The sequence below is a fragment of the Pelodiscus sinensis genome, chromosome 10 (genome assembly GCF_049634645.1).
Source record: "Pelodiscus sinensis isolate JC-2024 chromosome 10, ASM4963464v1, whole genome shotgun sequence".
Classification (NCBI taxonomy): Eukaryota; Metazoa; Chordata; order Testudines; family Trionychidae; genus Pelodiscus; species Pelodiscus sinensis.
Window position 1 is genome coordinate 18,849,806 of NC_134720.1, and position 16,316 is coordinate 18,866,121.

General features: G+C 43.6%; 1 protein-coding gene across 3 annotated transcripts in view; it reads left to right on the plus strand.

The window, feature by feature from the left end:
* The window catches only part of COL4A3 (collagen type IV alpha 3 chain), a 149,644-nt gene that overhangs the window by 117,715 nt on the left and 15,613 nt on the right, over positions 1-16,316 (plus strand). For all 3 annotated transcript variants that reach the window (XM_075937589.1, XM_075937588.1, XM_075937590.1), the window contains exons 34-41: positions 101-235; positions 1,279-1,377; positions 2,961-3,050; positions 9,512-9,651; positions 10,872-10,998; positions 11,271-11,351; positions 14,789-14,887; positions 15,764-15,814. In XM_075937589.1, coding sequence (XP_075793704.1) covers positions 101-235; positions 1,279-1,377; positions 2,961-3,050; positions 9,512-9,651; positions 10,872-10,998; positions 11,271-11,351; positions 14,789-14,887; positions 15,764-15,814 — 822 coding nt within the window. The remainder of the gene's footprint in view (positions 1-100; positions 236-1,278; positions 1,378-2,960; positions 3,051-9,511; positions 9,652-10,871; positions 10,999-11,270; positions 11,352-14,788; positions 14,888-15,763; positions 15,815-16,316) is intronic.

Below are 16,316 nucleotides of genomic sequence, written 5' to 3' on the forward strand. Positions count from 1 at the left end.
CATTCAGTCATCATTGGAAACACTAGTTTATTTTTGTTCCTTTTCCATTTACTGTTACTAGTCAGGTTTCCTCCACATATTTCATTATATTGCTCTGCAGGTTCTCCTGGCCTTCCAGGACTGAAAGGAAGAAAGGGCTCTTTAGGGGCAAAAGGTGAGCCAGGTGATAAAGGACTTCCTGGACCATTGGAGACTGCAAGGGATATTGGAGATAAAGGAGAACCAGGATCAAAAGGTACAACTTTTTTCCCATTTTGTTTGAAAACATTTAGGGTATGTCTACACAGTAGCGCGTACCTCGAAATAAGCGACATAATGTGAGCTGCACAAATTGCATAGCTTATTTCAAAATAGCTTATTTTGAAATTTGACGCTGTCTACACAGCACTAATATTGAAATAAGTCGCTATTCCAGTGTCTTCCTTACTCCTCATGCAACAAGATTTACAGGAAGCTGAAATAAGATGTTCATTATTTCGAATGTATTTCAACATAACGGGTGTGCCATTAAGATGCATAGAACGCTATTTCAGGATAACAAAGGTTATCCTGAGATAGCGCCTCTGTGTAGACGCACCTGTAGAGAGCAATCATCAAAATTAGCATTCAAACAGGACCACAGATGTGCCAGACCAGAGAGACCCAGAAGTATCAGTTTGATGTCATATCGTGTGATATTCTGTTATGTCAATAGTGTATGAAGTTTGCACAGATTTAATAATCCTTGCACCCACAAACTTATGCAAGTGAACCATTTGAGTATTTGCGAACAAGCATGTTGAATGTGCTCATAAATACCTGATTTGCAGAGGTATACTGGCATTTGCTCTCATAAGCAAGATACCATGCACTTATCAGCACACAAGATGCATACACTTAATCTTTACAACCAGGCCTGAGGTGTTATAGCTTTTGAGATATTTTCTTTTTTAATTCTATATGGCTATGTCTACACCACACATTTTTGCAGCAGAAAATATGCTAATGAGGGACTCATTAGCATAAGTCACAACATCATTAGCATATTTTCTGCTGTTTCTTTTTGCGCAAGGGATTTTCTGCTGCAAAAACATGTAGGGTAGACATAGCCTGTGAGAACTACTAGAAATTTTAACAGAGAGCCCTTGTATGTTGTAATACATTTTTTTTCTTCTAAGAGGATAACTCCCAATTATTCACTTCAGTCTCCATTTTTCCTTTTCCACTGCTTTTAAGAGATGATTTGATGATATTATGAGATACTGTTTTTAATTTTATTCCATACAATTGCTATTATAGGATGTCCAGGAAAAATAGGTCTGAAAGGAGAAAGAGGAAATAAAGGCATACAAGGATCAGCTGGGCCTGATGGGACATCAGGAATATCAGGTCTACCAGGTATGCATCATCTGTGCTTCTGCTTAAAAAAATAGCCCACATCAAGAGAAAAACGATCTCTTAAATATCAGTATTGACCTAGAAAGTAGGAAGAAGGAAGAGGCCAGTACCAGTAATAGGAAAAAGTAGTAACTAGCAAGAAATAATGCTGGTGCTCCAACTCTGTCTCCTCTTTTTAAAGTCTCATGTAGAACAGAACCAAGCCTCACCTGTCTCTGAGCAGTAGAACCATTAATGTATGCATCACATTGATCAAAGACATTAGGCATATGAACAGCAATACTAAATTATATTAAATTAAAAAGTCACCAGACGACGTTGACACAAAATAAGGTCATGAAGAAACTCCACAAACCACATGAACAAACCCCCTAAATCCTGTAATCGAGGGCTGGACAAAATACAGCCCGAGGGGCCGGATCCAGCCTGCCAAGCCACTGGATCCAGCCCATGGACCACCCTGCCAGGATCTCAGGCACACACAGCTGCTGCGGTTTAAAACACTGTCCCTGCGGCTCTCTGCTCTGCAGGGAGGGGGAGGCTTCATGCAATCTCCCCATCCCCAGCCCAATCTTCAGCTCCTATTGGCCAGAAACAACTGGCCAATAAGAACTGACCTCCGCCAATCTCTCAGTTCCTGTTGGCTAGAAACAGCCAGCCAATCAGAGCTGAGAGATTTGCCTAAGAGACTGGGGCAGCGCAAGCCTCTTCTCTCACCTGGAGCTGAGAGCCCCGTGGAGGGAGCAGCCCATATTTTCAAATGGGCTGGGGCTGCAGCAGGCAGGGAGCCCAGCCTGCCTTGGGGGTGCTGCAGCCTGCTGGCCAAGAGACACTTAAGTAAACTCCTCCCTGCCAATGCCTGCCTCTGGTACCCCAACTCCTTTGGCACCCCAACTCCTTCCCCCAGATCACCATCCAAACCCTCTGCACCCTCCGCCCCAGGTGACAACTCCCTCCCTCCCCTTCTCCACCCAAACACCCTCTCATATCCCAAACTGTTTCCTGCACCCCAGCCCATTATCGCGTGTGCCCTTCTGCATGCAACCTTCTATCTAGACTCCACACCCCGTCACGGGAAAGTGAGGCCCTTGACCATTTATCAAAATCTTAGAGTGGCCCCCCCACCAAAAATTATTGACCACCCATGCTCTAATCCCACTGTAAAATACTTAGTGGATAGCTAGTGTACACCCTTGCATTGTGCTCAGACGGTTCCCAATCTCAGACCTACCAGGAAAGAAAAATTCAAAGCAAAACCAAAATCTTTATCTATAAAGTCCCCAGTGGACTAGGTGTGAGATAATCACAACACCAGAATTAAGAATCACCTGGAGACTTTTAAATTAGCAATCAAATACAAGATCCTTCTCTTTCCCATGCCTTTCCAAAAACATTAGTAACAATAAAACATCTGTACATGTGCTGGGCAGAGGAAGACACTATGTTTAGACTGCCAATTGATTGCTTCTGAGATGCCCTGGTAGTGAGCATGGGAATGGATACTTTGTGCTCATGATAAATGCAAGTAGCCTACATTTCAGGCACACATATTGAGACCAGGTTGATACTTTGTCATCTTACAGGTCCAAAAGGATTTGTAGGTCTGCCAGGCATTCCTGGACGAAAAGGATTACCAGGACCTCCAGGAAACAGAGGTGGTATGGGAGTGCCAGGTGATTTTCTATAAAACCTTGCTACAAATGTATATACTACATAAACACAACTGTGTACTTACTTGGACAACTAATCTTTACCCCCTCAAGTATCTATTGGCTTTATTGGGACTATTTAAATCAGCAAGGACTGAGCCCTGTATCTGTAAATGTGGAACCTGATTATCCTAAATTTAGTGCTATATATGTATTCAGCATGCAATCTTGTAATACATTTACTGAAAATCGTTTTAACTTAATGTCGCTGTTTTAGCTGAATCAGTAACTAAAACCCGCTCGTATGCATCTGTGGTTAACTTTCTTATGGGGGTTGAAGATACTCTTAGTATTTTGGGATAATATGTCAATGTATCAAAGTGAGATTGATCCATTTTAAAACAAGATTCAAATTTGGGTAAATAATATAACTTTGCAGATTTCTTCTTGTGCTTTCACTTACTGTTTTCATCAGTTATGAAAGATGCACCAAGCCTCTAATAGATATTGTTATAGCAACAGAAACAAATTAACTCAGATAAAGCTCCTAGGCTGTCTCTACACTGGCACCTTTTTCCGGAAATGCTTAAAACGGAACAGTTTTCCGTTATAAGTATTTCCGGAAAAAGAGCGTCTACATTGGCAGGATGCTTTTCCGGAAAAGCGTCCGTGGCCAATGTAGACGCGCTTTTCCGGAAAAAAGTCCCGATCGTCATTTTCGCGATCGGGGCTTTTTTGTGGAAAAGACTACTGTGCTGTCTACACTGGCCCTTTTCCGGAACAGTTTTCTGGAAAAAGGACTTTTGCCCGAGCGGGAGCAGCATAGTTTTTCCGGAAAAGCAGCTGATTTCTTACAGTAAATCGTCACTGCTTTTCCGGAAATTCAAGGGGCAAGTGTAGACAACTCGCAGCTTATTCCGGAAAAGCGGCTGCTTTTCCGGAATAAGTGGCCCAGTGTAGACACAGCCCTAGTGTTTCTTTTTTCCCCCTCCTATTTGACTCAACTTTTCTGAGGTGAGAAGAAAAGTGTGATGTCTCTGCATGGGGTGGAGACTTCCAGCAGTGCCATACAGGACCTGTACAGTGTTTCTGAAGAATACAGTTAGAATTGGGCTGATATGTAGTACAGCCCAGACTCCTCATAGCCCCCCCTTCCGATAGTCCGGCTCTGCCCCAGGCGTCCCCGATTCAGCCGCTGCTGGTCAGTTTCAGCAGCAGCTGAATCGGGACGCCTGTGGCAAAGCAGTTGGGGTGCTGCCGGGTTGGTCTGGTAGTGCCGCCCCTTGGCACTGCGAGATCAACCCGGCAGCACCTCAGTTGCTCTTGGGGACACCTAGGGCAGAGCAGCTGAGGTGCTGCCGGGTTGGTCCCACAGTGCTGAGGGGCGGTGCTACCAGACCAACCCGGCAGCACCCCAGCTGCTCTGTCCCAGGCGTCCCCAAGTCAGCCGCTGCTGAAACTGACCAGCAGCTGACTCCGGGAAGCCCGAGGCAGAGCTGCTCTGCCCCGGGCTTCCCGGAGTCAGCCGCTGGTCAGTTTCAGCAGCGGCTGACTTGGGGACGCTGGGGGCAGAGCAGCTATGGTGCTGCCGGGTTGGTCCGGTAGTGTCGCTCCTCAGTGCTACTGGACCAACCCGGCAGCACCGCAGCTGCTCTGCCCCAGGCGTCCCCCAGTCAACTGCCACTGAAACTGACCCGCGGCTGACTCCGGGAAGCCTGGGGCAGATCAGCTCTGCCTCGGGCTTCCTGGAGTCAGCCGCTGGTCAGTTTCAGCAGTGGCTGAATTGGGGACAGCTGGGTTGCTGCCGGGTTCGTCCCGCAGCCCCGAGGGGCAGCACTACGGGACCTACTGGCAGCACTCCAGCTGCTCTGCCCCGGGCTTCCCTGATTCAGCCGCTGGTCAGTTTCAGCAGTGGCTGAATCAGGGAAGAGGCGGCAGAGCAGCTCCAATGGTCCGACTGCCCGGAGCACTTCCGGTTCCTGATGGTGCTGGACCATCAGGAGTGCCGGACCATCAGATGCCGGACCAATGGAGTTTTACTGTAGTAGTTCTGGTAGTCATACCTGGACGTATATTCACATGCCAGCTATGTGTTCATCATGGGTCTCTCTGAGGGAGCTCCTACTTGGAGTAAAAGCAGAAATGATTCCATCAAGTGGATTTAGGGACCTATGAAGTTAGGAAGAGAAAAGCCTGAAAATCCACTGTGTATAATGATGAGGAACAACAAAGATTTAGCTGCAATGTATTACTATGTGGGCTGCTATGGAAGAGGAAGTGGCTGGATAAAGAACTCATGCTCAAGATCTCAGGAGGATCTTGGGAATAACACATGCATACACCCTCATACGTACATACATAATTTACAATTAATTAATGTCATGAAAAATCCAGTGATCAGGTTGAGGAATAAGCTCTCAGGGTATGTCTACACTACCCTCCTAGTTCCAACTAGCAGGGTAATGTAGGCATACCGCACTTGCAAATGAAGCCCGGGATTTGAATTTCCCGGGCTTCATTTGCATAAGCGGGGAGCCACCATTTTTAAAACCCCGCTAGTTCGAACCCCGTGCAGCACGGCTACACGGGACTCGAACTAGGTAGTTCGAACTAGGATTCCTATTCCGAACTACCGGTACACCTCGTGGAATAGGAATAGGAATAGGAATCCTAGTTCGAACTACCTAGTTTGAGTCCCGTGTAGCCGCGCTGCACGGGGTTCGAACCAGCGGGGTTTTAAAAATGGCGGCTCCCCGCTTATGCAAATGAAGCCCGGGAAATTCAAATCCCGGGCTTCATTTGCAAGTGCGGTATGCCTACATTACCCCGCTAGTTCGAACTAGCGGGGTAGTGTAGACATACCCTCAGAAGTCAGGATGGTCCAAAAGATGAGGCTAAAAACTTAAATTTAATTGTTAAAATATAGTTGTTTAATATTAATATGCATTTTTGTCAAGTCACACAATATGTGATATAATATCAATTTATATAAGATAATAGAAGACAATTTGTTTTACGCTTTGGGCTAAATGTATTACTATTTTTAAGTCGGCCTCATTTTAGCTTCAAATGTTGTGCCTGCAATTAACTGGAGGTATAAATTATACAATTTAAGAATGAGACTTGCTGATTGACCGTGTATATTATCCAAGCATATGTTGGGATAGTAACAGTGCAGGACAGAGATTATCCAATAAGTCCTAGGACTTCATTGAAGACAATTTTTTATTTCAGAAGGTTGAGAAAACTACTGAGGGGGAAGCTGTTGTAGATTTGATTTTAACAAATAGGGAAGAACTGGTTGAAAATTTGAAAGTAGAAGGCAGCTTGGGTGAAAGTGATCATGAAATCATAGAGTTCATGATTCTAAGGAAAGGTAGAAGGGAGAACAGCAAAATAGAAACAGTGGATTTCAGGAAGGCAGATTTTAGTAAACTCAGAGAGCTGGTAGGTAAGGTCCCATGGAAAGCAAGACTAAGAGAAAAAACAACTGAAGACAGTTGGGAGTTTTTCAAAGGAATATTATTAAGGGCCCAAAAGCAAACTATACCACTGCGTAGGAAAGATAAAAAGTATGGTAAGAGACCACCTTGGCTAAACCTACTGATCTTACATGATCTAAAAATAAAAAAGGAGTCATTTAAAAAGTGAAAACTAAATCAAATTACAAAGGATGAATATAAGCAAACAAAGAATGCAGGAGCAAGATTAGAAAGAGAAAAACTCAAAACAAACTTAGTCCAGCTAGAGACATAAAGGGTAACAAGAAGACATTCTACAAATATATTAGAAGCAAGAGAAAGACCAAGGATAGGTCTCAGTGAAGAGGGAGAAACAATAATAGGAAACTTGGAAATGGCAGAGGTGCTTAACAACTTGATATAGGAAGCCATGATATAGGAAAACTCTTCTGGGATTATTCCAAAGTTTTTATATCTGATGCTGGAAAATTCATCCAAGGCCATGTCTTCATGCCGGAGAAGATCGACGCTGCCATGATTGATCTTCCAGAGTTTGATTTAGTGGATCTAGTAAAGACCCACTAAATCGAACTCAGAGGGCACCCCAGTTGGTGACTGGTACTCTTGTTCCTGTGAGGAGTAAGGGAGGCTGATAGGAGCATTTGCTCCCATTGGCCTCCTGCTTTGGGGATGGTGGAGAAACTCAAATCAAAGTACATCGACTTCCAGCTATGTAATTAATATCACTGGAATTGCATATTTTAATTTGAGCTTCCCCTTCAGTGTAGACCCTGCCCAAGAGTTATTTCAAGGATATTTTCCCCAAACTTCTAAATTCATTCAAAAATCTCTGAAGTTGCTAAAGTTAAAGACTGAACCTCTTAAGACTGCATTTATTATCTTTAATCACAAGCAATGTATCTTATGTAACTCATAACCTATACTACCTGAACTGTGTTGTACTTTACTACTTGTAATGGCAACCTTTTCTTTTAATATATGTAAGAAAATAAATTGCACTATCAGGGTATGTCTACACTACAAAGTTAATTCGAACTAACGGATGTTAGTTCGAATTAACTTTGATAGGCGCTACACTAGCGCTCCGCTAGTTCGAACTTAATTCGAACTAGCGGAGCGCTTAGTTTGAACTAGGTAAACCTCATTGTACAAGGACTAAGCCTAGTTCGAACTTACTAGTTCGAATTAAGGGGTGTGTAGCCCCTTAATTCGAACTAGTGGGAGGCTAGCCCTCCCCAGCTTTCCCTGGTGGCCACTCTGGCCAACACCAGGGAAACTCTATTGCCCCGCTCCCAGCCCCGGACCTCTTAAAGGGGCACGGGCTGGCTATGGTGCCCGTGCCAGGTGCAAGCCTGCCAGCACCCAGCTAGCAGACCCTGCACCTGGCACGGCTCGAGCCAGCCACCCGATGCCCCCCAGCCCTCCCCCTCTTCCCGGGACCAGGCTGGTGGCTCCCGGGAGTTTGCCCAGGACTGCAAGAGGCGGGCACCCGCCTGGTATAGTGCAGACATCGTGGACCTCGTCCACGACCTCTGCACTAGGCACAGGAAAGTGGCCGCCTAGGGCAGGAGAGCTGCCAGCCTGGCCACCCAGGAGCAGGTTTGCATGAAAATCAAGGTGGTCCACTGAGACTCCCCCGACCCTGAGCCCTGAGCTTACAATGGCTGTACTGGGTCAGACCAAAGGTCCATCTAGCCCAGTAGCCTGTCTGCCGACAGCGGCCAACCCTAGGGACCCTGAAGGGGATGGATCGAAGACAGTGACCAAGCCATTTGTCTCGTGCCATCCCTCTCCAGCCTTCCACAAACTTTGGGCAGGAACACCACTCCTACCCCCTGGCCAATACCACTCCATGGACCCAACCTCCATCACTTTATCTCACTTCTCTTTAAACTCTGTTCTAGTTGTAGCCTTCACAGCCTCCTGCAGCAAGGAGTTCCACAGGTTGACTCTTTGCTTTGTGAAGAACAACTTTCTGTTACTAGTTTGAAGCCTGCTACCCATTCCTTTCCTTTGGTGTCCTCTAGTCCTTCTATTATGGGAACTAATGAAGAACTTTTCTTGATGCACCCTCTCCACCCCACTCATGCTTTTATAGACCTCTATCCTATCCCCCCTCCGTCTCCTCTTTTCTAAGCTGAAAAGTCCCAGTCTCTTTAGCCTCTCTTCATATGGGACCTGTTCCCAACCCCTCATCATTGTAGTTGCCCTCCCCTCTCCCACCCTCTCTCTTCCCCTCTCCCACCTCCTTTTCCCAGTCTCCCCGAGTTTTGTTCAATAAAGAGAGATTCTATTTTTGACCACACGTTTTCTTTATTTTGTACATCAGGAATGGGGGCTAGGGAAGGGTAAGTGGAAGGAGGTGAGGGAGGAATGGGGTACGAGCCCCCGATGGGGAGGACTGGGCTGGCTCTGCGGGCTTCTGGGGGTGGAAGCTCTCCTGCAGCCCCCCGATTGCCCCCTCTCCCCAGATGGCAGCCTGCGGCAAATGCAGCCGGTCTGATGGCCGAGTGCTGTGATGTGCCCAGTGTGGGCACTCAGGGCACTCCAAGCCAGGACTGCTTTGCAAGCGGGGCACCCCTGAGAACTGTCTGTCTGGGGTGGGGGTCGGGTCCCTTTAAGCACAGCCCTCGGCTAGCCTGAGGCAGCAGCTCCATGCTCTAAGTCCTCATCTGATGCCCTGCCGGCACTGCTTCCGGCCATCCTTAACCCTGGTTCAGGGTCCACTTAATGTGGACATGCTAGTTCAAATTAGCAAAACGCTAACTAGAACTAGTTTTTTAGTCTGGATCTGTTAGTTCGAATTAGCTTAGTTCGAATTAACTAATTCGAACTAAGTTAGTTCGAATTAGCGCTGTAGTGTAGACATACCCCCAGTTATTTTGTTTTTCATTACTGAAGAGTTGGTAACTAAAAAGATAGTCCATAAAGCATAGAAAGTATCTAGTATGATATGTAAGTGTTATGCTTTTGAGAGTGAGACCTATATTTGCATCACTTCAGGTTCTAAAGGGGAGAGAGGATCTCAAGGTTTGCCCGGCCCATCCGGTGCACAAGGCCCTCCTGGCCTTATTGGTTCTCCAGGTGATAAAGGAGAACCAGCTAATTCAGCATCTGGGCCTTCAGGAAACCCAGGACCAAAGGTACAGCATGAAGACAATAGATAATCTGTGGTAATGACTCAATAGACAGCACACTTGAATGCAGTATAACCAAGGGCAGAAAACTATTAAGGAGCAGTCTAATCCAGTCAATGCTGCAGGGAAATAATCTGCTGTTGATGAAAAATATTGAAATCCTATTACAGCTACATTTTAGGATAAATCTACAAGTTTTTTATTTCCCCTGTGTCTAGGAGTTTCATATTTGTAAAGGTGGAACTTCTTGAAATAATTTTCATATTTTTATTATGAAACTAGCTCTTTTGAGAATAAGAACTAGCACTTAAAATAGAATATTATTGAGCTGTACAGGAAAAATCCATTTATCACATGTAAAGAAAATAAGAGTTTTGAAGTTGTTCTACCAGTTTTTGACAGAGTAGTAATGTCATGATGCAACGTGTATTGTTACTTTTTAAACAGTTGAACTTTCTCTTGAAAAGTTAGGCCACATAACTGTAATTCAGTGTCACACGCTCCAGGAGCATCTAAACACTCACTTTTTCAAGTGCAGATTAACTGTAATCTATTTTACATGAGATATTTTGAAATATGTGGATCAGATTGTATGTTATATTACCCCCTAGGCAATCCATCTAATCTATGTGTCTAGATTCTCATACCATGCCCAGACCTGTGCTATCTAAGCACCATTACTTATCATCTTGGATCTATGTAAAATAACATATTGGTTATATTGGGTCAGACCAATTACCCATCTACATCAGAGCCTTGTTTTTGACAGTGGCCTAAATCAGAGGATTCAAAGGAAGGTGGACATTTAAAAAAAATCTGGACATTTATGTACATCTGTATATTAATGAAAGACTTAAACAAACAGGGTGGCCATTTTATATCCAGGAGCTGTGTAAATGTATGTGATGTTAATACTGAGTGTTGGGGGAAAATAGAAGCCAGAGATTCAGGGAACTACTTTGTAAGATATTTAAAATATACATTGGACAGTATTTTAGAAATTAAGATCTCTCTTTGAAACTGTCAGTGGCGCATTATCAAATTTTAGGAGCAGACATTTCACATACTTGGTATCTTCTTTTTGTAGGTCATTTCTCAACAAATAGCCATGATTATATTCACATTAGCTGTAATAGATGTGATTTTTTAAAAATGCTACTGATTCAGTATGCATTTTAACTTAACGAAACTCTTATCCAAAAATGTTCTTGACCGCTGCTTCATAGGGTGATCCAGGCCCCCCAGGAGAAATGGGAAGAAAAGGAGAGAGAGGGTCACCAGGTCAGCCAGGACGTGTTGGGGAACCTGGACTACCTGGAAATAGAGGGGATTGTGGAGAACCAGGAATTCCAGGTGAGTTTTGGTTTAGGGAAATGGTGAGATTTTACAAGCTTTTTGCAAAAGGGGATTTCCAAATCTCCCAACAGAAATAATTAGACCAGTTCCTCAGCTGATTGGAGTTGGCAAATTGAAATTATGGGAGCCATGCTAATTTACATAAGCTGAGACTCTGGTCCAAGTAAAATAATAGTAGCTCTAGCAAACCTCTGGACCCAGTATTGACCTGAATTCAGGGTGATGCAGTTTTTTCTTATTTTTCTCCATCACTCCTCCCCTATTCACAGGACCATCTGAATGTGCTGGAGATCCTGGTGCTAAAGGACGCAAAGGGGTGCCAGGATGGAAAGGCACAAGAGGCCTTCCAGGTTGGATTTTTGTCCTCACTCTCTCATTTCTTTCCCAGATCTCTGCATTCTTGTTTGTTTCCTCTGTTAGCACTTGACAGTTGAGATTTTCAATTGCTTTGCAGTTTTTGCACATGACTATATATATATTTGAGCTTAGTTTCTAAGGTTCTTTAACATTTCCATTATACAGCTACAGGTATAGTTTAATCCCAGCGAGAGATTTTAAAAGATCAGGACATTAAAGATAGCACTAAAGATCATTGTGATACCCACAGTGAATGAATAAACCAATGTCGGGGCATTTCACATTTGGTGGGGGGAGGGCAACCAGTGCATTCCCTGATGGGCGTGAAGGGGAAGAGAGTGAGAGCATGGTGGGGCAGATGAGGACAGCGGCTTCCTCAGTGTTACTGGGCATGCTCAGTACAAGCCAACCAATGGGGCAGGATGGGAATTCCATTCACCCTCCCCACCCACACATATCACCTCTTTCTAGGGGGCTACTGAGGAACTGGAAAACTACTGTTTTGGCAGACAACTTAGCAATTAGCTGATAGGAGCCCTGTTTCTAATTCCTGTATAAAAGAAAGAAAATTTAGACCCACTCAGCTCTAATGTTAACATTCTGACATCTTGTGGCAAGTCACTTAAGGGAAACTGGTTAATCTTAAAATTTTAACATGTAATCTTACTTTCTTACTAACTGAAGGAGAGAGCGAGCATGAGAGAGACTGACTGACTGACTCTGTCAAGACTCTTGGGATCTATCTCGGCTCTATCTCACTCAGGAGTGGAGTGGGGTCTAGTGGGTTACAGGAGAGGGAAAATACATATGCACTCTGTATAAAATCAGAATGGCCATACTGGGTCAGACCAATGGTGCATCTAGCCCAGTATCCTGGCTTCCGACAGGGATCAATGTAAGGTGCTTCAGAAGGCATCAACAGAAGAAGCATTCATCAGATGATCCATCCCCCGTCACCCATTCTCAGCTTCTGACAAACAGAAGCTAGGGACACCATCCCTGACCATCCTGGCTAGAAGTCATTGATGGACCTATCCTCCTTGAATTTATTTTGTTCTTATTGGAACTCTGTTCCACAGGTTGAGTGTGAAGAAATAATTTGTTTTAAATCTGCTGCCTATAAATTTAATTATTGTGTTATATTTCTGAAGAAGTGAATAACGTTTCCTTATTTTATTTTTCCACACTATTCATGATTTACTAGACCTCTAACATATCCCCCAACCCTTTAGTCATTTCTTTTCCAAGCTGAAAAGTCTCAGTCTTGTTAATCTTTCCTCATATGGAAGCTGTCCCTTACCCCTAATCATTTCTGTTGCCCTTTCTGTACCTTTTCCAAATCCAATATGCTTTTTTTTAGATGGAGTGACCAAATCTGCATCCAGTATTCAATATGTGGGCATACCATCGCTTTATATAGAGGCAATCTGATATTTTCTGTCTTTTTATTTATTCCTTTCCTACTGATATTCTGTTAGGTATTTTTAGTTTGTAGACTGCCCCTGAACATTGAGCAGATTTTTTCAGGGAACTATCCACAATGATCTCTAAGGTCTCTTTTTTGAGTGGTAACAGCTATTTTAGATCCCATCATTTCTGTGTGGATAGTTGGGATTATATTTTTCCACGTGCATTATTTTGCATTTCTCAACACTGAATTCCATCTGCTTTTATGTTGCCCAGTCACTCAGTTTTGTGAGATCCCTTTGTAACTTTTTGCAGACAGCTTTGGACTTTACTATTTTGAGTAAGTTTGTAGTAGCTGCAAATTTTGCCATCTCATTATTTACCTCTTTTTCAATAACATTTAAAAGTTTAACAGTACTGGTTCAAATCCCAGCAGCACAGTATTCATTGCTACCCACCCCTTCATCTTTTAAGGACATGGCAATGTTTTCATGATGATCTAGTGATCCCTTAATTACTTGAATGACCAATCTTTTGTTAGTCTTTATCACCTGCCTCCCTCTTTTTATAACAAACTCCCTGCCCCAAAGGCAAAGCTGCAAGAAGCTCCAACTCTGTGGCAGTTAAGAGCTGCCTTTGGAGCCAGAGCATGCACCTTTAAGCAGACCTCCAGTATGAAATCCAGGGGTTCAAATTTGAGGGGCGGGATAATGCCCCTCTTCCCCCAGCTCACCATAAATGACACCTATAACCAAAGACCTAGCCGAAATAGATAAAAAGCAATCAGAGAAGAGAGAGACAGAGTGGGACAGTCCATTGTTAGAGGAACAAAGATAAGAATACTTTAAAATATACATATAGAGAGATATCTGAGAGGGATAGCTGTGTTAGTCTGTATCTGCAAAAAACAATGAGGAATAAATCTGTTAGTCTCTAAGGTGCCACAGGATTCCTCACTGTTTTTACATAAAGGGAGATGTATGTATCTATTATACATTTTACTGAAGTGAAAATATAGGGGGAAATAGTCATAATGAATAAAATTAATACAGGTTGAACCTCCCATATCTGTGACTCTCTGGTCCGGCACATCTGTGGCCCACAGATGTTGCTGGACAAAAGAGCTCCAGGGGCAAGGGTAGCCAGCTGAGAGAGCCCCTGGCACCAACAGGGCTGGGCACCAGCCATGGAGCTCCCACACACACACTGGGGAAACCCAACATCAACTGGGCCAGGCAGTAGGGGAGTCTCGGCTCGAGCAGGGCTGTTTTGGCAGTAGGGCCAGGGTGACTGGCAGCTCCGGCCAGCAAACCAGCCCCAGCTGACGCAGGGCTGGTGGAGGCTGGTGGCCCCGGCCAGCAAACTCCAGGGAATCCCCAGTGGCAGTGGGGCCACCAGGCGGTAGCAGCTGGAACCCTGCAGTTTCTTGGGGCAGCAGGCCAACAACAGGATGGGGAGCCCATAGTAGGCCAGCGTTAGGGAGAGAAGCTCGGGAGGACACTGACCTCCTGGTCCAGGAAACTCCCTGGTTCAGGACAGTTCAGGTCCTGAGGGTGCTGGACTAGGGAGGTCCAGCCTGCATTGAGTATTGTCATGGCCAGATTCTAGTCTCACTTACACCATGGTAAATCTATGTAGTGCTCTTGACTTCCTTGGAGTTGCTGTAGATTTATACCAGTATAAGAAATGTCAGGCTCTCATCCTCACTCAGTAAGCCTTAAATCTGCCATAGGATCTAGGCATGGAGATTCTGAGGCCCAAATGGGGTCTCCTTATCCTGCAATTTCTTTGAAAGAAAAAAGTAGCCTGTAAGCATAAGATGGGTCTATTCAAGTCCATGGGAGCTTTTCCAGTGAGTTCAGTGAGAGTAGGAGGCTACACTTTACAAATATTTGTACACTAGTACAATTGTGATTTTTAATGCACCGCTGTTAATAACACTCCAGTAAATGAGCATCAGTTCCTTGTCATTTTGCATTTTAATAGATATGTAAAAATGAAAATGACAGTTTATAATTCCCAGGTGCAATGGGATCCCCTGGAGCCAATGGATCTGCTGGAGAAAGGGGGAATCAAGGACGGGATGGTATTCCTGGCTCCCTAGGGGAAAAGGGAGAACGAGGTACTGCAGTATAATATTTTCCTGTTATTTTAAACTCTTGTCCTTTCCTGTTAACAATCCTTGTCAATCTTGTGGTATAAAAAAGCATGCCTGAAGTACAAATTGTATTGGTAACTAAAATGTTTCTTTTATTCTTCACAAACTTTCTGGATTAATTTTGCATAGGGCATCAAAATAGAGTGTATATACATGGCTTTTATGACATTTTTGATTTACCATGATCATAACATAGTGCCCACTTTTACCAAGTTAAGGGTATTGCCTTATACTATAATGGCTACTGCTTCAGAACTAGTTGGATACCAAGTGCTAGAAAATATTGATCTCTCATGGTTTGACACATTATCCGGTTTGGCACCAGTCAAGTTCGGAGGGTATTGGACTAGAGAGGTTCGACCTTTACTGTCACGTTATTTTTATTTTTCATATGCTTTTCTTTTCTCATTTTTAGTTGCTTGTTTAAAACAAATGCAGTGTTTTCCCCCTTTTTTTCTCTTTTTTCTTCAGTTTGGTTTTGTGTGAGTATGGATGTGTGAAAATAGACAAGCTGTAGCATTGGTAGGATGTTCCTGAAATACGACTGCAAAATATGCCTCCTGGACAAACAGGGATGGTAACTCGTTTGTATTTCCAAGTAGCAGCATAGCACAAATCCAAACTATTAACGATTTTTCATACAATTAATGTGCTGTTTGATCCAGTATATGTTGAACAAATTACACACGAAAGCTCATGATACCATATATATTTTTGTTAGTCTCTAAGGTGCCACAGGACTACTCATTGTTTTTAAATGTGTGAAATGTTAGACAAATATAACATGTGTCTTTGACCAGTGCTTAAGGACTTTTGAGTTGCATGTAAAATATTTTGCAGGTGCACCAGGATGGCAGATTCCAGGTCCACAAGGTATTTCTGGTCCTAAAGGTGAGTTTTCTTTACAGATACCATGAGTTTAAACAGCTTGGGGGGGGGGGCCTTTTATTAAGCAAAATTATGCACTTGGATGCTTAAATTGTCATGTAGGCTCTTTAAAAAGAGGGAGAGTGGTTTTGTGATTAAAACTATTGATCTAACCCTATTTGTTAGATTTCAAGATGTCTGTCTTGTACAGTTAAGTCTATATAACACAGAGAAATTAAGGCTATATTTTCTGCTTTTATAAAGTTGTGGTCAAGCACAGGTGTCTCTAATTTGTTTTTAGTGCAATTTGATTATCAGGATATTTTCTAACATACTGTGCACTATGAATAAAATAAGTCAGTTGGGATCCTGATATTGGTCAGTGTGGCTTGGTTTAATAGGATTTGCCAGTTCTATCTGCAAAACTATAGCATTTTTTATCATGGCAATGCTAAAATCCCTTATTCTTTCTTCCATTCCTCACATCTCTCCACTCCTTTATCAAAATTATTCATTTGCACAGCTA